The sequence below is a fragment of the Phocoena sinus genome, chromosome 15, assembly GCF_008692025.1.
Source record: "Phocoena sinus isolate mPhoSin1 chromosome 15, mPhoSin1.pri, whole genome shotgun sequence".
Taxonomy (NCBI): domain Eukaryota; kingdom Metazoa; phylum Chordata; class Mammalia; order Artiodactyla; family Phocoenidae; genus Phocoena; species Phocoena sinus.
In genome coordinates, this window is record NC_045777.1 from 49,717,268 (window position 1) to 49,740,466 (window position 23,199).

Below are 23,199 nucleotides of genomic sequence, written 5' to 3' on the forward strand. Positions count from 1 at the left end.
CCGCCTGCCCTTAGGGACCCGGCTGAGGGGGAGGATTCTCGAGGTGTCAAATAGAGAGGTTATCATCTCTCCCTCTGTCCAACTCAGTTTGTTTTTAGGTGAATAAAGTTTTGTTACTTGAGTTGGTTATGCTGGATATGCCCTCCCTACCTACCCAGCTTTCTCTCCTGAAGAATAGAAACCTTCCCTGGAGAAGGATCACAGTATCTTTCACCTATCTGTTATGAAGTATCTTTAACTTGGAACTCTGTTAATGATTAAAAGGAAAAAAAAAGAAATTATTCAGAGTAATGCAAGTGAGCCAGTGATTTCTGCGGGAACAGTGAGTGAAATCCTTGCTCTTAGAGGGATGATGGGAAGCAGCGCTTAGGATCAGTTCTGCTTCAACCTCCAGTCGGAAAACGCCAGAGCTGGAGCGTCCCGAGCTGTCCCTGCGCTGGGACCCTCCGTCTGGAGGGCATTTTTGCCTCGCAGGAGCTGAAATGGCTGCTGTGGCTTCTGCCCTTTGGCCCTCGTCTTGCTGCCACTCTTCTGCATGAAGCCCGTCAAATATTCAAAGACGTTACAAAGCAGAATTCAGTATTTCCCTTTTTGTAATTTTTTATTACTGACCCCAGTATAAAAATAGCGCTGTGAGGTCAGGCTTTGTCTGAGGTGAGGGCTGTGGCCATTGGTGTTGCTCACAGTGCAGTGTCCTGAGGCCTGGGGTCTGCGTGGCTCAACCCGCAGGACTGGGAAAGCCCAGGTGTGACGTTTCCCCACTGCTTCTCTACGTTTGAGAGCTGTGTTTCTTTTTTTTTTTTTTTTTTAAAGCTTCAAGTGAGCTTTATTTGGGAACGCTCCCGGGCGAGGTTCACTGGTCCTAGAGAAAGGGGCCAGAGAAGTCGCCGAGAGCTGTGTTTCTTTGGGGCCAGTTTGTGCTTGGTGTTGTCTCCAGACTTCTCCAGGGAGCTGGTGAGAGCGTGTAGTGGAGAGAAAGGGTCCCAGCCGAGGGGGCTGGGTTACCCAGCCTGTCCTCGGAGGGTCCCCCTGAGAGAGCCTGGGGGTGGCAGGGCCTGGTGCCAGCGGCTGTGTCTGAACCAGACTGCCCCCACGGCCATGGGCCCGACGGAGCCTCAGCCACCTTACATCCCTGGCGTCCACCCGTTTTCTGAGTTTGACTCTCTGGTCTCCCCATCCACTCTGGACACTGTCTAATCTCTTTCCAACAAATTCTCTTTCTGCCTACAATAGCTAGAGTGTTTTTGGCAAACAGGAACCTTGACTGGTGTAGAGAGGTTGGGTAGATGCCCGGGTGCCTCGGATGGGAGGGGGTCTCTGCCCGGGGGGCCTAGGATGGGAGGGGGTCTCCAGTCCCAGCCCCTGCTCTAGACTACACCGCCACCTGTGGTGACTTAGATTAGATAGGGAATCATTCCTAAATTGTGACCTCCCTTTTAAACAAGTATCCCCACTGCCAAGAAAAAAAAAAGCCAGACTGGCTTTGGGTCACATTTGGTTAGAAGAACCAGAAAAGGCTTCATAAATAAGATGGCATTTTCCATGGGCCTTGAGGGGTGGGTAGGGTTTGAAAGGGAAGGATGTTTTAGGTGGACTTAGACACAGAGAAGTGTTAGGATTAGGCTTTTCAGGGACACTGGAGGGTCTGCAACCCGTCATGGGGGCCACAGCTGTGGGAGTAGCAGGTGACACCCTCCCAAACACAGTTTTTTAATTTATGCTCTTTGGACACTTGAAGGGTTTACATGTAGGTAAAGGGATTAGATATTATTCCAAAGCACAGAATCTGGATCAGGGGACAGTTACAGGAGAGCAGATTTTAGTTCAGAATATGGCAAATTCCTAGTAACCAGGACTGTGCAGCGTGTAGGGCTTGGCTCCATATTCCAGGAGTGGAGGTGTCCCCAGAAGGGACAGGAAAAGGCCAAGAAAGCAGTGTTCCCACTTCATTCATGTGCCACTCAGGATTGTGCCATACTCGCAGCATAACTACACAGTTATTTTTATTTAGTACTTTTCTTTAATCAACTCACTTTTTCTAGTTAAATACACTTTAAGAGAAAACACCAGAGAGGCCAGGGGCACAGAGCTGGAGGAGGGAGCCATGTCCAGAGGCCCCATGGCCTGGGCTGTAGCTCTCCCACCCGGGATTCTCACAGCTGTGCTGCTGCCCCAGAAACCAAAATAATGGCTGAACATATCCACCACTTGGCAAAAGATGTAAACCTACAGGTTCAGGAAGCTGAGCAAACCTTCAGCGGGAAAAACCCAAGGAAACCCATGCCAAGACACATTGTAATTAAACTTCTGAAAACTAAAGACAAAGAAAAAAATTTGAAAGCAGCAAGAGAGATTGACATCTTAGTTATGGGGAAAAACAATTCAAAGGACAGCAGATTTCTCACTGGAAACCGTGAAGGCCAGAAGGAAGTGGCATCATGTTTTTCAAGGGCTGAAAGAAAAGAACCTATCAAATGTCAAGCACTGAATTCTGTATCTGGGGAATTATTCATCAGGAATGATGGAGAAATAAAGACATTATCGTGTGAAGGAAAATAAATTGGTTGCCAGCAAACCTGCTCTAAGAGAATGACTGAAGGAGGTTCTTGAAACGTAAAGGAAATGTTAAGAGAAGGATTCTTGGAACATTGGGAAGAAAGAAAGAACAGAAAAAGCAAAAATATGAGTAAATATAATAGACTTTCATTCTCTTGAGTCTTCTAAATTATGTTTCATGAATGAAGCAAAAATATAACACTGATGTGTAGATGTATGTAAAGGAGATATTTAACACAATTCTATTATACACAGACTGGTAAAGGCTTAAAGCAGGGACGTGAGGTCTCTACACTTCACTTGAACTAGGAAAATGCTGACAGCAGGAGACTGTGTTAAGTTAGATGTGTCTAATAATGTCCAGATCAACCACTAAAAATCTTCAGTGAAACACGCTAAAGCACCTAGATAAATAAAACTAGAATTGTAAATAATATTTCCCTTATTCATAAAGTAATCCACAGGAAGTCAGGAAGAATAAAAGTGAGAAACAAAAAACAGAGAACAAACAACAAAAGGCAGAATAAAGGCCTAATATATGGATAATTTCCTTAAAAGTAAGTGGTCTGAAAATACAGATTTGCAGAGTGGATTTGAAAAAAAAAAAAAAAAAACATGATCCAGGGACTTGCCTGTCAGTCCAATGGTTAGGACTCAGTGCTTTCAGTGCCGTGGCCCCCAGGTTCGATCCCTGGTCAGGGAACTAAGATCCTGCAAGCCGTCTGGCACTGCCAAAAGAAAAAAAAAAGATCCCTGTGCTGTCTAAAAAAAAACCTACTTCAAATATATGATATAGGTAGATTGAAAATAAAAGGATGGAAAAAGATGTACCATGCAAACATTAAGAGACGATAAGAAGAGCTATTAATGTCAGATAGACTTTAGAGCAAGAATTACTTGGGGACGGGGGGGCATTGTGCAATGATAAAAAGGCTGAGCCACACAGAAAATACAGCAATCCTACATATGTGAGTAACAAACTACAAAGCTGCCATTTCTTTAAAAACTGAGTTGGCTGTCTGTATCCCCTGTTCCCCATCTGTGAATTCAACCAGCTGCAGATTGGAAGTATTCCAGGCGGAAAAATCCAGAAAGTTCCAAAAAGTGAAACTTGAGTTCAATGCACACTGGCAACTGTTTACATAGCATTTACAGTGTACTGGGTATTATAGGTTATCTAGAGATGATTTAAGGTGTATGGCGAGGGGTGTGTGTGTAGGGTTGTGCATCCCATTTGATGTAAGGGACTTGAGCGTCTGTGAATACTGAGGGACGACTACTCAGCAATACACGGAATCAACTGTATTCATACAGCAGCAGCACAGAGGGACCTCAAGGGCATTGTGTTGGGTGAAAAAAGCCAGTTTCAAAGTTCACATACTATGTTATTGCATTTCCATAACATTCCCCAAATGACAAAATTTTAGAAATGAAGAACAGGTTGGTGGTTGCCAGGGGAGAGGGATGGTGGGTGTGGCTCTTTGTGGTGATGGAATATAGTTCTGTATCTTGATATACGTGAATCTACACAGGGAACGCCATGGCATAGAACTATGACGTCGCTCTCCTGGTTTTGATACGGTTCTGCAGTTGTGCTGTAACCGCTGGGGAAGGCTGAGACGGGGCTTCTCGGTATGATCTTCGCAACTTCCTATAAAGCAGTGACTTCAAAATAAACAGTTAGGGAAGGAACCTTTATCAGTTACTGGAAGTCTAAGACCACTGTCACCATAAACGGAAAGACATCTGTGAAAAAATACAGAGATAACTAGAAATAAAACTGTTCACCTGGCACCACCTAAATTGTCTTGTGTGTTGCCAGTGGTGTAGGACCCAGGCTTTGTGAAGCCCCCTTACGGAGGGGTGGGAGGTCATGGGACTTCACTGGAGGACTTGGGACCCTTCAGTGCAAAGAGACTGTGTTCCTTAGTGAAGTTCAGGTTCTCAGGATCTCAAATATAGACCCTCAACTCCTTGGGCAGCACCAGGCTTGAAACACTTCGTTTAACAGGAAAAGAGGGCGCTGGTGAGATTCCTGAGGTCTCTGTGTCTGGAGAAGAGAAGGAGCAGCACAGGGAGAGGGTGGTGACAACGATGGAGGGAATCGCCCCCCTGCGCCCCCGCCGAACACTGAGCCCCCAGCTCTACATGCACTACCCAAACCTTCCCAACAACCTAATAGGAAAAAGAAACTGAGGAAAGCCACAATCCAGAGGCAGAGCTCACTACCAAACCCAGCTTCAAAATCTGCTCTTTCTCGCCATCCTGTACCCTTACGTACATGCATTTAGGGTTCTTTTATTTTGGTGCTAATCTCTCTCTGTCTTTCTCTTTTTTAACCACCAAAGCATTTTTATTTTTGTCACTGACAACGTACACAACAGTGGAATTGTACTATTACTTTGCTTGACTTCCTTAAATATTACTTAAGTAGGCATGTACGTTTAAGAAAAGTAATACCTTGAAGTATTCTGTAAACGTAACCCCTCTCAATATGTTTTCCTGCTTTGTTTTATACATAAATAGCATTTTACAAAGTTATGAATAAAACTCTGAACTCTTTTTTTTTTTTAAACTCTGAACTCTTATGGCCTAAAAGTGTGTGTAGATTCTGGAGCTTGACAAGATGTTCTCTTTATGATTTTATAGCTAACATACACTATTTTTAAAAATTGAAGTATAGTTGATTTATAATGTGTTAATTTCTGCTGTACAGCAAAGTGATTCAGTTATACATATATATGCCTTTTTAAATATTATTTTCCATTATGGTTTATTATAAGATATTGACTATAGTTCTGTGTGCTATACAGTGAGACTTTGTTGTTTATCCAGTCTATATATAAAAGCTTACATGTGCTGACCCCAAACTCCCAATCCATCCCTCCTCCAACCCCCTCCCCCTTGATAATCACCAGTCTTCCTCTGTGATTCTGTTTCTGTTTCATAGATAGGTTCATTTGCGTCATATTTTAGATTCCACATATAAGTGACTTCACTTAGTATGATAATCTGTAGTTGCATCCATGTTGCTGCATATGGCATCATTTCATTCTTTTTTATGGCCGAGTGGTATTCCAGTATACATATGTACTGCATTTTCTTTATCCATTCAGCTGTCAATGGACATTTAGGTTGTTTCCATGTCTTGGCTATTGTAAATAGCATTGCTGTGAACATTGGGGTGCATGTATCTTTTTTTTTTTTTTTTTTGGCCTCACCGCACAGTTGGCAGGATCTTAGTTCCCCAACCAGGGATTGAACCCAGGCCACCGCAGTGAAAGCACTGAGTCCTAACCACTGGACCATCAGGGAATTCCCTGTATCTTTTTTTTCTTTAATAAATTTATTTTATTTATTTTATTTTTGGCTGCGTTGGGTCTTCGTTGCTGCACGTGGGCCTTGTCTCGTTGCAGCAAGTGGGGGCTACTCTTCGTTGTGGTGTGCAGGCTTCTCATTGTGGTGGCTTCTCTTGTTGCAGAGCCTGGGCTCTAGGCGCACGGGCTTCAGTATTGTGGCCTATGGGCTCAGTAGTTGTGGTTCGCGGGCTGTAGAGCGCAGGCTCAGTCGTTGTGGCACACGGGCTTAGTTGTTCCACGGCATGTGGGATCTTCCCGGACCGGGACTCGAACCCGTGTCCCCTGCATTGACAGGTGGATTCTTAACCACTGTGCCACCAGGGAAGCCCCATTCCCTGTATCTTTTTGAATTATAGTTTTGTCTGGGTATATACCCAGGAGTGGGATTGCTGGATCATATGGTAGTTCTATTTTAGTCTTCTGAGGAACCTCCACACTGTTTTCCACAGTGGCTGTAATGTGTACTATTTGCAGTGTTTATCATGGGTCAAATGACTTATCATCACAAGTTACTGCATGAGTTCTGCCAACGACAGACCTTCCAGTTCACTTAGTAAAGATGCCATGTGTTAAAAAGTCAAAATGGGGACTTCCTTGGTGGTCCAGTGGTTAAGACTCCGTGCTCCCAATGCAGGGGGCGCAGGTTCAATCCTTGGTCAGGGAACTAGATCCCGCATGCTGCAATTAAAAGATTCCCGCATGCCACAGCTAAAGATCCTGCATGCTGCAATGAAGAGCCTGCGCAGCCAAATAAATAAATAAATAGATAAATATATATATTTTTTAAAGTCAAACTGGCCAAGAGACATCATTATTATTTATTTTATTTATTTATTTTTCTGGCTGCACCACATGGCGTGTGGAACTTCCCCAACCAGGGATCGAACCCAGGCCCCCTGCATTGGGAGCGTGGAGTCTTACCCACTGGACCACCAGGGAAGTCCTCCCATGAAATTCTGTTACAGGAACAGAATCAATACGCTCCTAAATTTTCCAAATTTTATTTTGAACCACCACTTTGATTAGTTAAAACTTCCAGAATAAAAATAATGACACACAAAAATGATCTTAGAAAGGCACACTTACCATTCCTGGCACAGAACATTTGATTTTTAGTTTTTGATTGACTGGAAGTCATTATTCCTTAAGAAAATATTAATGTATTTGTTGAAAGTGATTTATTAGGTAAGTGAAAATGAATCTTGCACATTGGCTGTTTCATTTTATATAATGAGTAATTTTGTAGGTCTTCACTTATAGGGTATAAAACTTAGAAAAACATTCTCAAACTGATATGCTCATGAGAATTAAATGATTCAAGCTAAGCTAAGATTGAGGTGGGGATCCCATTGGCGATTTTATTTTATTATTTTTGTAAATTTATTTATGGCTGCATTGGGTTTTTGTTGCTGCGTGCAGGCTTTCTCTAGTTGCGGCGAGCTGGGGCTATTCTTCGTTGCAGTGTGCTGGCTTCTCATTGCGGTGGCTTCTCTTGTTGTGGAGCACAGGCTCTAGGCGCATGGGCTTCAGTAGTTGTGGCACACGGGCTCAGTAGTTGCGGCTCGTGGGCTCTAGAACACAGCCTCAGTAGTCGTGACACACAGGCTTACTTGCTCCGTGACATGTGGGATCTTCCTAGACCAGGGCTCAAACCTGTGTCCCCTGCATTGGCAGGCGGATTCTTAACTGCTGCACCACCAGGGAAGTCCCCTCATTGGCGATTTTAAACGAGTTTCTCACAAATTCTTTTTGATCTCAGATCAGTTTATGACCTCAACAGATGTCTTAGTGGCTCATTCACAGTTTTAGAAGCCAACGTCTGCTGGTTAAAAAGGTGGTTCCTGCAGGGATGTTTATCGCAACATGGCCCTGGACCAGGTCAGCCCACGGGGTGCTGGTCTCGCGGGGCTGCCTTGGCCCCTGCAGAGGGAGCTGGCCTCCTGAAGCCTCTGTCCGTCCTCCATCAGGTCTGTGATGGGTCTTATTTTGTCCTCCCCTGCATGCGGGCTTGGCCAGACCGTAGGTGCTGACCTGACTCCCCAGCTGTGTTGCTAAGGACCGTTTGGAGAGAGTTTCCCTTTCTGCTTCTACATCCAGATGGGTGGTAGCATGGGGAGGGGGTTCTCTCCGCCCTCACTGGGGGACCAACAGCATTCCTTGTGTTCCCTCCATGAGGCACCATTGGTCTGACTTAACAAGGAAGCCTGTGTAGCGGGGACTAGAGAATAGTTAGGGCTCATATTTCCTTTAATTTTCAGAGGTCAGGTTTATAACTCGATTATTCTACTCACATTTTAAAACACACTTTATGGTTTTCAGTGCACAGACTATTTCTGGAGGGAGCCGTAAGAAACTAGTACCACGCTTCTCCTCTTGAGCCTGGGGGCTACAAGAGGAAGGGCAGTTATGCTTTTATATCTTTCACACGTTGTATCATGTAAATTTATTGCTGACTTAAAAAAACCCAAACTACATCAGTAACTGTTTTGCACTGTCCTTGTTTCTTAGCTTAGGGAGTGAAAGACTGACTAGGAAAAGGAGTTGTTTAACTTACTGGCTCGGGGGTCATCGGCATTGGGGTTTACTTTACTAAGCTTGCCGAGAACTCCAAGGACAAGAACCTCCAGGCAGCTGGATGGAAGGAAGGTGCTCTTCCTCCCTTTTATTTGCTTTCCTCCAGGCTGGCAATGGGGAGGTGGCGTCTCCATGGCAGGGCAGGAGGCAGGAAGAATCTAGCCATGTGATGGTGAGAGTGGGGTGACCACAGCAAAAGGGCAGACTCTTGGGCCAGCGCTTTTTCCCAGGTGGCTGGACCTGGGAGTCGCCTTCTGCCCGGCCCCACCCAGACAGGCTGATTTGATCGGGTGGTGAATGTGCCCAAGGTGAGGATCATGGCTCGGGAGGGAGCTCTGTGCTCACCCCACTGCGTTCACAGACTGCCTGGTTGCATTTCACCAGCGCTTTGCAATCCCCACATGCGCCTGCGTTTGTGAAAGCGGATTCCCTGTGCAGACCTGGTCTCCAGGTGTGCCAGCCGCAAATGAGGTCTGGGAAACAGGGTTGTAAGTGGGACGTGAGTGGTTGTCATTTTGAGCAGGTGCCCTCGTGCTTGCACAGCCGTGGTTCAGAGAGCTTGAGTTTCTGGCCCAACGTTCTAAAGTTCTTACAAAAGAGAACTTTATAGATAGAGCTTTTAAAATCAGTAATTTTAGCATTCTGGTCTCTCATTCAGTTTTCTTTGCTTTGCTGAAAGAATCTACGCATGTTAAATATTTCACACTCCCCTCGCTGGGACCACAGAGGCTGGATGCACCAGGTAGATCCAGGCTCTGCTGCCGGCTCTTTCCCATCCCTCCCAGACGGGCCCCCACCTCCCGCCCCACGGGTAAGATGCTTGGGCTTGAGGAGGCCCCTGGTCATGAGTCCTTGTTTGATTTCCTGTGTCCAGCTCATTACCTTGACAGGCTCACCTTTTCTGACTGCAGGATGTTAAAACTCATGTCTCAGCACTAGGGGGAGGCACAGAGATTTGTTTGGTTTTCTTTTTAAATTGTAACATACACACAACACGAACTTTACCATTACTGACATTTAGTACACGCGTTGGGTTTTGCAGCCATTGTTACCATCCCAGAAGGAAGGCTCACCTATTAGCACTCCCCAGAGCCCCCTCCCCCAGCCCCTGGCACCCACTTATCTACTTTCTGCCTCCAGGGGTCTGCCTGTTCTGGACATTTCGTATAAACGGAGTCGTACGATATGTGACCTTCTGTGTCTGTATAATCTCACCAAGCGTCATGTTTTTGAGGTTTGTCCATGCTATCGCCTATGTCAGAGTTCACTCCTTTTCATGGCTGTGTAATAGTCTACAGTGTGGGCAGACCCCATTCTGTTTTTCCATCACCTGTTGATGGATAGTGGGGTTATTCAGAACAATGAAGCTCAGAGCATTTGTGTACAGGTGTTTGTGTAAGTCCCTGTTCTCAGGTCTCCTGGAAAAACACCTAGCAGTGGAGCTGCTGGGTCGGACAGTTGCCCCGTATTTGATCGTCTGAGGAACCACCAGGCCATTTCCACAGTGGCTGCCGTGCTTCCTCCTCGCCGCTGTGCACGACTGTGTTTCCCAGGGTCTCTACCTCCTCACCCACCCCTGCCATTTTACATTTTATTACCAAAGCTGCTCTAGTGGCTGTGTACACAGGCTTTTAAGTGAATTATTTTTATTAAATAATAGAGAAAAACAATTAAAGTCAGAAGGTAAAACGTTTATAGAGAAAACCAGCATTCTGTTGTCTCTTCCTGCCTCCCTAACCCACCCCTTCCCAGAGGGAGCCCTTCCCGCTGTCCTGGTTTTAACCACTGGCACAGCCTCCCTCTCATGTAGATGAGGCTTATAACCCACTCAGACCCTTTGATCCCTTGCACCCTCTCAATATAATTTGTGTTAGTTAGGACACTGGTTTGGCTGTTTAAAAAGGACCAAAATAACAAATATCTCGCCTTACGCCAGGCAGAAGTTTGTTTCTTTCTCGCACGATGAAGAGCACGAAGCTTGGTGATGAAGGTTTCCAGCTGTCAGGCCCACTATGTCTGTGGTTCAACTTCGGAAGTGTTTTCCGTCTTATTTTCCGAGGTGGCCGCCCCGGGTTTCCTCCCCGACACGCCCAGTGCTGCCAGCAGGAGGGGCAGGAAGGAGGAAGGTCGTCCCGCATCCGCCCCCCACCCCCCCCCAGCCCCTGTGTGACTTTATCTTGTTACCAATAATAATTAGCTTGAGTGAGTGCTCACTGTGTCAGATGCTGTTATAAGTGCTTCTGTGCATCTACTGCTTTAACCCTCAGAGTCTTGTAAACACTGTTGTTTTCCTTTCACAGGGAAGGACACAGGTGCGGTCAGACCTCGCAGCTCACTTGGGTCACCCGGTGAGTAAGTACAGCCCCCTCCCTGGGGGGCTGACCCCGACTCGGGTCGGGAGGCCGGTCAGAGGTGCCTCAGTTAATAGTTAATGTTTAATGCATGCTCTGCCGTAGTCTAGCCCGGGCGGCCTGCCCGGGTCAGCAGGCAGGAGCTGCAGAGCGTAGAGCTGCGTGCTGCCTCTGTGCGCCCACTGCCCTTCTGAGTTAGAGGCCTTCTCCAGTGGAGTCTGTGATACCCTTTCTTGGGCTGATGGGCCGCGGTCACAGCCGCTCCTGGGGCTCCTGACCAGCTCTCCTGTGTCGCCACCACAGTGGCCAAGAGGTGAGCTTGGGGGTGTGCACACGATGACGGACAGCAAGGACTTAGAAGCCGAGATCCACCCCCTGAAGAACGAGAACAGGAAGGTGCAGGAACATCTGGGAAACCCAGCGGGAAAGGAAACCAGCGTGAAGCCGCCCCCGCAGTCCCGCCTCTCCCGGTGCCGGACGGTGGCCTTTTTTCTTTCGCTGTTTGTCTGCCTTTTCGTGGTGTTCGTGGTTTCCTTCATCATCCCATGTCCAGACCGGCCGGCGTCACAGGGGGTGTGGAGGATCGATTACAAGGCAGCAGGTGCGGGCGGCTTGTGGGGCAGGGGTGCCGAGTATCCCCGGGTCCCCTGGAGTCTGGGGGCCGGGGGCCGCCTCTCATGGAAACAGGAGCGTCCTCAGGAAGGACGGGAGGGGGGTCAGGAAAGGAAAGTGGCCCATTTAGTTACTTTTCTGAATTAAAAAAACGTTAGTAAAACAGAGCAACTGGCAGAATAGATGTAGCGAAGACTGTTCTAAATGTGAAAACCAGGCAGCAGATTTGTGGCTGGGTCTCCCTGACGTGCTCCAGCCGAGTTTCTAGTCCGCCCCACCACAGTTGAGCACACTTGATTTCTCTCTCGTAAAATCTTGGCCTTATGGAAGCTGCTGAGTCAGCTTTCCTCTGGGCACTTCCCTGCCTGTTGGGAGTTGTGCCCGTATCAGCGGGCGTGGGTGCTGACAGCCTCGCAATGTTTCTTTGCACAGACTTGAAGCCCTCTCTGGTGGAATAAGGGGAATTTCTTGTTTAAGCCCCACTGACGGTCAATTTTGTTCAGAATTTGGTGCCTAATTTGAGAGGGTGAAGTAATACATGTTTGTGTTTATTTTTGGCAGCTTAATTGAGATATAATTTATTATCATAATATTCACTTGCTTTGAGTGTACGATTCGATGATTCTTAGTCAGTTTAAGACTTGAGCACTGGGACTTCCCTGGTGGTCCAGTGGTAAAGAATCTGCCTTACAATGCAGGGGACGCGGGTTCAATCCCTGATCAGGGAACTAAGACCCCACATGCCGCGGGACAACTAAGCCCACGAGCCACAGCTACTGAGAGCCCACGTGCCGCAACTAAGACCCGACGCAGCCAAAAATAAATAAATTAATTAATTAATTAAAGAACTATTATTTAAAAAAATAATAAAATAAACTTGTTCTAAAAAAAAAGAGACTTGAGCACCTGTGCAGCTGTCACCACAATCCAGTGTTTAGCACATCCATCATCTCTACACGATTCCTTGCCCGCAGGCCCCAGCCCCGAGCTGCCAGTGGGCTTCCCATCTCTATACACTTGCTGTTCCTGGATGTTTCATGTAAATGAAATCATGTAAGATGCATCTTTGGCCTCTCTTACTTACATGAGTTCATCCATGTGGTAGTGTGTTCCTTTGTGTGGACAGACCAGAGTATTCATCCATTGACCAGTTGGTGAATGTTTGCATCGTTTTCAGTTTTTGACTGTTAATGAGTAACACTGCTGTGAATATTTGTGTACAAATCTTTGTGTGGACATATGTCTTATTTCTCTTGGGTAGGTTGCCAGGAGCAGAACTCTTGAACCTCGTGGTAAGTTTGTGTTTGACTCCTGTCACTGCCAGGCCTTCCCTGGAAGCTGCACCGTTTCATGTCCCCACTGGCTGTGTGGGAGAGGATTCTGGCTTCTCCACATCCTAGCCAACACTTGTCATTATCTTTTTTTTTTTAATTAATTAATTTGTTTGTTTGTTTTTGGCTGCATTGGGTCTTTGTTGCTGCGCAAGGGCTTTCTCTAGTTGCAGTGAGCGAGGGCCACTCCTCGCCGCAGTCACAGGCTTCTCATTGCGGTGGCTTCTCTTGTTGTAGAGCACGGGCTCCAGGCATGCAGGTTTCAGTAGTTGTGGTGCACGGGCCCAGCTGCTCCGCGGCATGTGGGATCCTCCCGGACCAGGGCTTGAACCCATGTCCCCTGCATTGGCAGGTGGATTCTTAACTACTGCACCACCAGGGAAATCTCTTGTCTTTTTTAGTGTAGCCTTCCTAGTGGGTGTGAAGTGGTACCTAATTGCGTTTATAGTCTGCGTTTACCTGGTGACTAATGATGTTCACGTGGGTTATTAGCCATTCTTATATCATCTTTGGTAATTGTCTATTCAAATCTTCCGCTCACTTAAAAATATAATTGTTTTATTATTGAGTTATAAAAGTTCTTTTAACACAACACTGTAAATCAACTGTATGTCAATAAAAAATTTTTAAGTTCTTTATATGTTCCAGGTACAAGTCTTTAGTCACATATGTGATTTGTGAATATTTGTGACCTATCTGGGGCTTGTCTTTTGATTTTCTATAGTGTGTCTGTCTGCTGAAGCACAAAAGTTTCAAATTTTGATGAAGTCAAACGTACCATTTTTTTTAGCATGGGTTGTGTTTTTGGTGTCTAAGAACTCTTTGCCTAATGTAAGGTCATGAAGATTTTCTCCTGTTTTTTCTTTGAGAAGCTTTAGAGTTCTCACTCTGCCGTTTAGGTCTGTGATCCATTTCGAGGTTGTTTTTTGTATAGAGTGTTTGGTGGAAGCAAGTGGCAGGATTTCTAGAAATGGTCACACATGCCTTCCTCCCAGCAGGACCGTCTCAGAGGCACAAGGGCACCTCCCTGCTCTCAGCACTGATGCTGCAGAGCTCCCGTGAGTCTGGGGGTGGGAGGCGTGCATGTCGACAGGGTCAGGAACGTGGTCCTTCCCCCACTGAGTGGCCTGGCGCCTTTGCTGAAACGCATTCAGCCATCAGTGGTGTTCTGTCCTTCTGCGTCCTTACACCAGTGCCACATCGTCTTGATTTCCACAGCTCCACAGACGGAAGTCTTCCAACTCCATTCCTTTATTTCTCCTCAACATTGTTTTGGCTCTTTGGGTCCTTGGCATTTTTATAAAAATTTAGGAGCAGCTTGTCAATTTCTGTAAAAAAGGCTTCTTGGGTTTTAACAGAAATTGTGTAGAATCTATAAATTAGTTTGGGTAGAGTTGCATCATAACAGTATCCAACCTTGCAGTCCCTGTATTATAGGGGGTTTTACAGTGTTTTACAGTGTTCAGTGGGCAAGTCCTGCACTTCTTTTGTTAAATTTATTCCAAAATGTTCTGGTTTTTTTTTATGAGTACTTTTATCTAAGCATATTTTTTAATTTTATTAAAGTATAGTTGATTTACAGTGTTGTGTTAATTTCTGCTTTGCAGCAAAATGAGTCAGTTGTACATATATATATTCTTTTTCATATTCTTTCCATTATGGTTTATCCCAGGATATTGAATATAGTTCCCTGTACTATGCAGTAGGACCTTGTTGTTTATCCATCCTATACATAATAGTTTGTGTCTGCTAACCCCAAACTCCCAATCCACCCCTCCCCCACCACTGAATGTTCTCTTTGATGCTCTTGTGATAGGAATTGTTGTGTGAATTTAATTTTCAAGTTCCCTTTGGTAGTTTATAGAAACACTGCTGGTTATTATATGGACCTTTTAAATTGTGGCCTTGAACTCGTTAACTAGACTAGTAGGGGTGTATGTGTGTATTTAGAATTTCCTACCTACAGAATCACGCAATATGCAAAAAAAACAAGAGAGAGACGGTTTTACTTCTTCCTTCCCTTTTATTTCTTTTTCTTGCCTGATTTCATTGCTCGAATCTCCAGTACAATGTCGAACAGATGAGGTGAGAGCAGGTATCTTCCTCCCAATCTTGGGAATAAAACATTACATGTTTCAGCAGTAGGTGTGCTAATAGCGGTAGGCTTTTTGTAGATGCCCTTTATCTGTTTGGGTTTTTATAATGAAAAGGTGTTGGGTTTTGTCAAATGCTTTTTCTCTGTCAGACAACTGTGTGGTTTTTGTCCTTTATTCTGTGAACCTGGCATATCACCTTGATTTTCAGATGTTAAATCAACCTTGCGTTCCTGAGGTATAACCCACTAGATCATGTTGTACCATCACTTCTTCAGGTTGCTGGGTCCAGTTTGCTAGTTTGTGTCTGTATTAGTGAGGGATATTGAACATAGCTTTCCCTCCCTCCCTTTCTTCCCTTTCTTTCTTTCCTTCTTTCATTCTTACTTTTTTTAGATTATTAGCCCCATTTTATTTTATTTTTTTGGCCATGCCACACGGCTTGTGGGATCTTAGTTCCATGACCAGGGATCGAACCCATGCCCCCTGCAGTAGAAGCATGGAGTTCTAACCTCTGGGCCTTCAGTGAATTCCCAAACACAGCTTTCTTTTCTGGTGATGACTTTGTCCTCATAGACGTGGAGAAAGCAAGGGCCCTCTCTCGTCTCTCCTGATGGTGGGTGAAGCCTTCAGACTGCCCGTAATATGTGGGGTCTTATCAGAACCAACTAGGGTGTCTCACTTTCTGGCCCATCTCCCTATGTGTATCTCACCCTGGAGCTGGCTCCAAAGTTGGCCTCCCCTTGGTCTGCCCCGGAGATCACTCCTGTTTTCAGCCCCCCTGGCAGGAAGCTGCTGCTTTCTAATCTCACCCAGTGTGGTACCTGGCTGATGGAGGGTGAGCATGGGAGCAGCCCAAGGTGAAAGGCCCCAGATGTCCTCTGTTCCAACCCACGGCTCAATAGTGTTTCTTAAATCAGTGCTTCTCGATTTAAGGTGTGCCTTCAGTCTGGTTCCAGTGTCCTGAAATGGGTGCTTTTGACAACTTTGCCTCATTTTACTGTTATTTTTGGAGGAGAGGATTTGTTTGCCAAGCTCTTCACTCCATGATTCTGGAAGTCTTGTGTCTGGTATTCAGTTTTATTTTTAATTATAGTAAAATACACATCACCCAAAAATCGCCATTTTAAAGTGAACAAAAAGTGGCATTCAAACATTCACAATGCTGCATTGACCATCACTCTTTTCAAAACCTTTATCATCTCAAACAGATATTCTGTGCCCAACACACAGCAACTCCCATCCTGCCCTCCTGTCCACCCTCTGGTAACCTCTGTTCCACTTCAGTCTCTAGAATATGCCTGTTCTAAGTACCTCATATAACTGGAATTGTCTGTTTTTTTGTGACTGGCTAATTTCACTGAGCATAATGTCCTCGAGGTTCATCCATGTTGTAGCGTGTTGCAGAACTTCATTTCTTTTTATGGGTGAATAATACTCCATTGTATGGATGGATCACATTTTGTTTATCCATTCTTCTATCCATGGACACTTGGGTTATTTTCACCTTTTGGCTGTTGTAAATAATGCTTCTTTGAACATTCATGTACAAGTAACTGTCTGAGTCCCTGCTTTCATAATTTTATTTTTATTTTTGGCTGCGTTGGGTCTTCGTTGCTGTGCACTGGTTTTCTCTAGTTGCTGTGAGTGGTGGCTGCTTTTCGTTGCGGTGCGTGGGCTTCTCATTGCGGTGGCTTCTCTTGTTGTAGAGCACCGGTTCTAGGGGCGCGGGCTTCAGTAGTTGCAGCACATGGGCTCAGTAGTTGCGGCACGCGGGCCCCAGAGCACTTGGGCTTCAGTAGTTGCATCACGTGGGCTCAGTACTTGTGGCGCACAGGCTGTAGGGCACACGGGCTCCGTAGTTGTGGCACACAGGCTTAGTTGCTCCGAGGCATGTGGGAATCTTCCCGGACCAGGGATTGAACTCGTGTCCCCTGTATTGGCATGCGGATTCTTAACCACTGCGCCACCAGGGAGGTCCCCTCATGGTTTTGATCTGCATTTCCCTTATTACTAGTGATGTTGAGCATCTTTTCGTGTGTTTATGGACTATTTGTATATCTTCTTAGGAGAAACATCTGTTCAAGTCTTTTGCCCATTTTTGAATTGGGTTGTTTGTTTTTGTTGTTGGGTTGTAGGCGTTCTTTGTATATTCTGGATATTAATCCTTTATCAGAGGTATGGTTTGCAAATATTTTCTCCCCTTCTGTGGTCTGTCTTTTCACTCCCTCGATGGTGTCCTTTGATGAAGTACAATTTACTTATTTTTTTCTTTTCCTGCCTGTGTTTTTGGTGTCATATCCAAGAAATCATTGCCAAAACCAACCCCTATGTTTGCTTCTAAGAGTTTTACACTTGTTAAGTTTAGGTCTTTGATCCATTTTGAATTCATTTTTGTATATGGAGTGAGGTAAGGGCCTCATTTTGTTCCTTTGGTGTTTGATTTTAAAGCATGTAGTTTATCATTTGAGTCCTTGAATGAAGGAAGAGGTAGCCCCTGTGAGTGTGGACTTGTGGACTCCAGACCCCAGTCTGATTGGGGAGGGACTTGGCCCTGAGCAGAAGGTGTGCAGAACGTCCATTTGTGATGCCCAGGTGTCCTTAACAACTGACACCCAAGTGATGAAGAATTGCTGCTGCTCTGAAGGGGTGTGGGGCTGCCAGCCCACAAGGAAGCAGCGCTTCCCTGTGTTTGCTCCACGGGCAAATGCACCTGGCACTCAGCCCCACGGCGCCCAGAGTGAGGCGCGTCAGGCCTGGCCTGGGAAAGTAGCCGGTGGTTTCCTTTTCAGTTGCCTATGACTTTCTGGCCACAGAAGACGTGAACAAGGACAGGATCCAGGATGTTCTCTTTCTTTATAAAAACACCAACAGCAGCAGAAGCAATTTCAGCCTCTCCTGTGCTGATGAAGGTAATTTTGTTTTTACCCAAAAAATGAGCTCCCTGCAGGAGGAGGAATCCCCTCGCCCTCTCGGTTTTGGGGGAAGCAGTTGGTGGAATTTCTGGGAACTTTCATGTCACTCACCTTCCTCACTGGGCTGCTGACCCCATGGGGTCAACACCAGGGATCCAGGGACAGAGCCCAGGGCAGGGCCACAGCACGAGGCCGGCACGCTCAGCCCTGCAGACCTGGGTCTCTCCCTCCAGGCTTTTCCTCCCCCTGCACCTTCGTGGCCGCTGTGTCGGGGGCCAACGGCACCGTCCTCTGGGAGAGGCCCGTGGCCCAGAACAGGGCCCTCGTGGAGTGCGGTGTCCCCCAGCCGGGGGGCAGCGGGGCGTCTTCTGCCTGCATCATCCTTGGCAGACCTGGCCCTTTCATTGCGGTCGACTCGGTCACAGGTAGGCTGCTTCCCGTGTCCCCCAGGCCTCCGCACATGGGTCCGATGCCAGGATGCTCTGAGGAGGGTCAGCCCGGGCTCTTGTGGGCGGTGTGGCTGGATAGGAAGGAAGGCACGGGTGGGAGGGGGACGCCCCATGAGGAGTCACACTTCACTGTTATCCCCTCCTAAGTCCCGCCTGTGCCTGCGGCATGGCACCTGGAGGGGGTGGGGGCATTGCTGATGCCCGCTCATTGGGCAGGCCCCGGGGATGGGGTGTGTGGGCCTGGCTAGCTTGAGCCCCGAGACCTGCCTTAAGGCAACAGGCCCTGGTCCTTTTCCAAAGCCCTAAGGAATTCTGTGCCTTGATGCTAGATTTGGGGGTAGCAGCACTTCCTTTGTAAGTTGTGGTTTTAAGAGTAGGGAGGAGAATAAAGAGCAAGCTGGAAATACTTTGAGAAGAGAAGAGTCTGACTAAACACGGGCGTGGGCAGATCGTACTCGGGTCACATGCTGTCCGGTCAGGACCTCAGTCCCCGGGTCCGTCCACAAGGCTGCACTTTCATTCTCGTCCTGTGCACGGGGCAGAGGCTGCATGTGTGACCCCAGTGGGTGGCAGGGAGGCCAGGCCCTGCCCATCTGAGGGGGAGGATCTGCGTCAGCCAAACACTGGAAACAGGATGAGAAGAAAGGAGGGGGCTGTGCTGCCCCAAAGTGATGCTGCTGACACGTGCCTATGGGCACCAGGCGGCTACACACGCATGGCTTTTTCCATGGCAGCACACGGGCCCTGTGCTTGGTTTTAGGGGAGACCCTGTGGAGCCATCCCAGCAGCTTCGGGGGGAACGTGTCTGTCCTGAGCCCTCTGCTCCAGGTGCCCGACATCGATGCTGACGGGGTCCCAGACCTGCTGGTCATCACCCAGGAGGAGAACCAGGTAGAGCTCTCGTTCCAGCCACTGGCCTCCCCCGCTGCCCCGAGCTCGGGTGCCTGCAGACCCAGCGGGCACTTCTGGGCCCCCCAAGAGTGGCAGAGAGTGTGCTTCCCACTGGTGCCATGGGCACAGCTCTGAGGATGGTGCGGGCGGCCCCACGTCTCCCGGCATCAGACACTATAGGTTCGACCCAGTGGGTGGGCCTGCTCCCCTTCTCCTCCGTGTGCTGCAGGTCAATGGCTACGTCTATTCAGGCGGCACCGGGCAGCAAGTCGGCCCCCCGGGCAGCCTGGGTGTGGACGGGACCAGCGGCTCCATCCTCTATGTCACCAGTGCAGGTGCCCACTACGTCCTCATCCCCTGCGGTACGTGGCATCCGCTGCCCCAGGGCGGCCTCCCTCGTGGGCCTGCTGGCACCTGGGAGGAAGCAGATGTGGGGCTAGTGGCTCCCGCTGTTGTTCCAGGGACTCGAAGTCATCACCCGCTGACAGGTGACGCAAGGCTCTTCTTTGTTCACAGGCACCTCCCTCTGCAGCCACTCAGTGAAGGGCCTGTATGAGAAGGCCACCGGGAGGGAGAGCTCGCTCAAAAGCGACCCCCTCTGGGAGGGCAGGCTCAACGCCACCTCCCACAGGCTGCAGGAGCACAGGTCGGGGGTGTGGGGGCCTGTGCGCGGGGCCCCGGGCGCGAGGAGGAGCCGTAGGGCGGGCACAGGGCCCTTACTTTGTGTCATGTGTCTGAGGTCGTCCTGGGCTCAGACTCAGTAAACCGGCAAACAGAAGACGAATAAAAACGGGGGAGAAGATGGCCCCCCCGCCCCCGGGCTCACTGGTCCCTGCATCCAGTGAGGGCCTTCCTTTTAGTTTGAAACTGGAGAAGTAAGAAAGATGAGCTGAGCCCTGGGAGCCTGAGGGAAACAGCCCGGCAGGCATCGCTGGGGAGGGTCCCGTCCCCAACCCTACCCGGGGCCCTATCCCGTCCCTCCTGCCCATGTAGCTCAGGAGCTGTCCGCTACCTGATGAACGTTCCGGGGAAGGTGGGTGAGGACCTGCTTCTCGTGAGTTCCGAGGCCTGCGTGCTGCTGGACGGGCAGGAGCTGGTGCCCAGGTGGACCCTCGGTGCAGCCCAGGTCCTGAGGTATGGGGTCCTTCTCCAGGGAGCTGGGTACCCCAGCGTGTCCCCCCATCCCCACCCCTGGCGGCCCTGGGGACAAGGCCCGTATGCTTCTGCCAGAGGCCACTGCCTGTCACCTGGTGCCACCCTGCCCTTGGGGAGGAGAGTGAGACCCCCTGGCGTCAAAGCTCTGGCCCATGCAGGTGCAGCCTATCCCAGGTATCTCCTTCAGAGGCCCGTGTGAGCCCTCCCCTCCACTCTCCTTCCAGAAAACCCATCCTCGGCTACTACAAGCCTGACACCCCAGCCATGGTCATCGAGAACGGGACCGGCTCCGAGAGACAGGTTGCGGCACTTGCTCCTGGGTCTCACCTTTGCCCGTAGCTGAGGGAAGCTGGCTGAGCCGTGGGCCGAGCGGGGACCAGAGGCTTCGGTGAGCCGCCCTCTGGGACGCAACCTCGTGCTGCCCCTCCCTCTGCAGATCCTGCTCCTGGACCTCAGCTCCGGGGCTGTCCTGTGGAGCCAGGCTCTCCCAGGCCTCTCCAGGGACCCGCGGTCCGCCAGCCTTCCCACCGCAGACCACCGCTCCGCCTTCTTCTTCTGGGGCCTCCATGCGCTGGCTGGTGCCAACCAGACGGTACAGTCTTGGGTCCTGGTTTGTGGCATGGGGTGGAGCCGGTGGCTGGGTGAGTACAGATAGATAGAAGCCATGCAGGGTGGGCAGGAAAAGGGGGTCTGGGCTTTCTGGGAGGAAGTGGGTGCGAGGGGTGGCAGCTGGAAGACAACCGAGAAGGGTTAGGGTCAGGTGGGGAAGGGGGGCGGGAGGAGGGTGTTTTGTGGGACGCCGGCGGACACAGCTCTGGGTGTGGTCCCAGTCAGGAGCGTCCAGGAGGGTCAGCCTCATGCCCCCGCTGCACTCCCTGCAGGAGCCCGGAGCCGCTGGGCACCACCTGTACATGTTCCACCCCACGCAGCCCGGAGTCCTGCTGGAACTGGCCAACATCTCCGCCCCTATCGTCACCTTCCAGGGTGAGTGCGCCCCGCATGGGCCCGGGCCGCCAGCCATGGGAGGCCTGTGCTGGCTGGTCCCGGGACCTGACGGCCATGTCCCCACAGTGGTTCTGCTTGAGCCGAGCCGCCACGCTGCCTACATTCTCCTGACGGGCCCGGCCAGCCCGGATCCACCCGGCCTGGTCTCCGTGGCCAAACACAAGGTGCGGGACCTCATCCCGAGCAGCAAGGTAGTCCACCTGGCTGAGGGTGGCCCCGACAGCGACCAGGCCGTCAGGGACCGGTTCTCTCGCCTACGGTACCGGAACGAGGCCTAGACGTGCTTTGGCCAGAGCCCGAAGCAGAGGTGGCTGCTGAAATTTCACATCCTGGGAAATCAGCCCTTCACTGGCTCGGTCTGCACACCGACTCCCGACCTGGTGACCTGGCGACGCTCTCCACTGGGCCCGTTACCCCAGGGACGTGCCAGGTCCTCTCCCCTCTCCCGCCAGCATGCCAGGTCCTCACTCAGGTCCCCACTCCGAGCCCCACCCAGGTCTCCCTGGGCAGAGCCTGTGCTGGCAGCAGCTCACCCTCACTCCTCCATGCCTGGCCAGAGCCTTGGCTGCAGAATCCCCTCCCTCTTTCTGTCTGAGCCTTGCCTTCTCTGCACTGTCTCCCTGGGGTCGTGGAGCTCAGAGGGTGGTGGGCCCTGGTGGCTTGACGCAGGCCCACACCCTGGTGTGGTTGGTGGTAACTCGCCCTGGAGAGCCCATGACAGGGCCCATGAGGAATGGGTCCTGGGAGGATGTGATGGATGGGCTGCCTTGAGCTGTGAGTGTCCCGAGGACCTGGCCCCAGGATGTGCCCTGGGGTCAGCGTGCACCCCTGGGTACACACTGGAGCTCCTTGTCCCTCAGGGATCCCTGCACCCCTGGGTGTGGCCAGCGGCCCCTCCTTCCTGGTGCTTGGACACCCCCCCACAGTCGGTGTCACCTGATGCAAGACTCACCTCTGTGCCTTGGTCACCCCAGACCCGCCTGGTGCTGTGGGACTCAGCCGTGCCCGGACAAAAGCAAGCAGCCTGATGACCGCGGGTGCCTCGGGAAGAAATCAGAATAAACACTGGTTTTGCACTGTCTGGAAAGCCCCATGTGTGCCTGTGTTCGTCTGCTGGATCAGTGGGAAAGGCTGCTGGGGAGATGAGGCCAGCACCCACACCACCCAATCAGAGACTGGGAGCGTCCAGCACGGCCTCCAAGTGCATCTCAGGTCTGTGGTTCCCGCCCTGCTCACCCACAGCAGGCTAGGAACCCAGCCTGTGGGCACTCTCCCACCCGGGACAGGCAGGGGGTCCTCCCCAGCACCTGTGTCCTCCAGGACTGAGCTCTGGTAGCCGCCCAGGCAGCAGGAGCCCAGGGGGCTTCAGTGAGACAAAGGTTTGGGTTACCAAAGTGATGGGGGCTGTTGTGGAGAATCCTGCAGGAATTTCCTGAAGGCGCTTACGTGTGACAAGCCTGCTTCCAGAACCAGGTCTGTTTCTCCTTGTGAAGGCCTGGGAGGCAACAACAAGGCTGAGGTTGAGGGGTTGGATTCCCTGTCCCTGTGAGAAGCCACCCGGGCCCAAGGGCCCAGGTCTGGGTCCACAGCGGAGGATGGAGGAGCCGGCTCTGGGCAGGGGCCAGCCTTTAGGTTCCAGGATGATGTGCAGGAGTTAGGGGTCTGGGCCGCCCCGGAGACAACCTCACCAGTGCACCCTGGACTTGTAAATAAAGCCCGCACTGTGCTCCCTGTCACTGTGATGTTTTAGGGCACAGCTGACCCTGGAGAGGCTGGGTTCAACACCAGACAGCCTCCTGGACTCTGTGCTCACTCTCGCCTGGAAGACTCAGGCATCCGTGTACCACCAGAGCACAAGCTCCCCACTGTCTCCCCAAGTCTGCAGCCTGAGCCCAGCCCAAGGCCTAC

At 49.9% G+C, this 23,199-nt stretch overlaps 1 protein-coding gene across 5 annotated transcripts in view; it reads left to right on the top strand.

Moving 5' to 3' along the window:
• The window catches only part of FAM234A (family with sequence similarity 234 member A), a 31,213-nt gene extending 8,835 nt beyond the window's left edge, over positions 1-22,378 (top strand). For 4 of the 5 annotated variants that reach the window (XM_032605342.1, XM_032605345.1, XM_032605343.1 and 1 more), the window contains 12 exons: positions 10,790-10,837; positions 11,144-11,441; positions 17,669-17,788; positions 18,025-18,216; positions 19,001-19,131; positions 19,361-19,493; positions 19,648-19,777; positions 20,125-20,265; positions 20,511-20,586; positions 20,723-20,878; positions 21,168-21,270; positions 21,358-22,378. In XM_032605342.1, the coding sequence (XP_032461233.1) occupies positions 11,177-11,441; positions 17,669-17,788; positions 18,025-18,216; positions 19,001-19,131; positions 19,361-19,493; positions 19,648-19,777; positions 20,125-20,265; positions 20,511-20,586; positions 20,723-20,878; positions 21,168-21,270; positions 21,358-21,569 (1,659 nt within the window). In that variant the 5' untranslated portion in view covers positions 10,790-10,837; positions 11,144-11,176 and the 3' untranslated portion in view covers positions 21,570-22,378. Of the gene's footprint in view, positions 1-10,789; positions 10,838-11,143; positions 11,442-17,668; positions 17,789-18,024; positions 18,217-19,000; positions 19,132-19,360; positions 19,620-19,647; positions 19,778-20,124; positions 20,266-20,510; positions 20,587-20,722; positions 20,879-21,167; positions 21,271-21,357 lie in introns of all 5 variants that reach the window. The other variant, XM_032605347.1, reaches the window with a different exon arrangement.
• Positions 22,379-23,199: the final 821 nt, after the last annotated feature.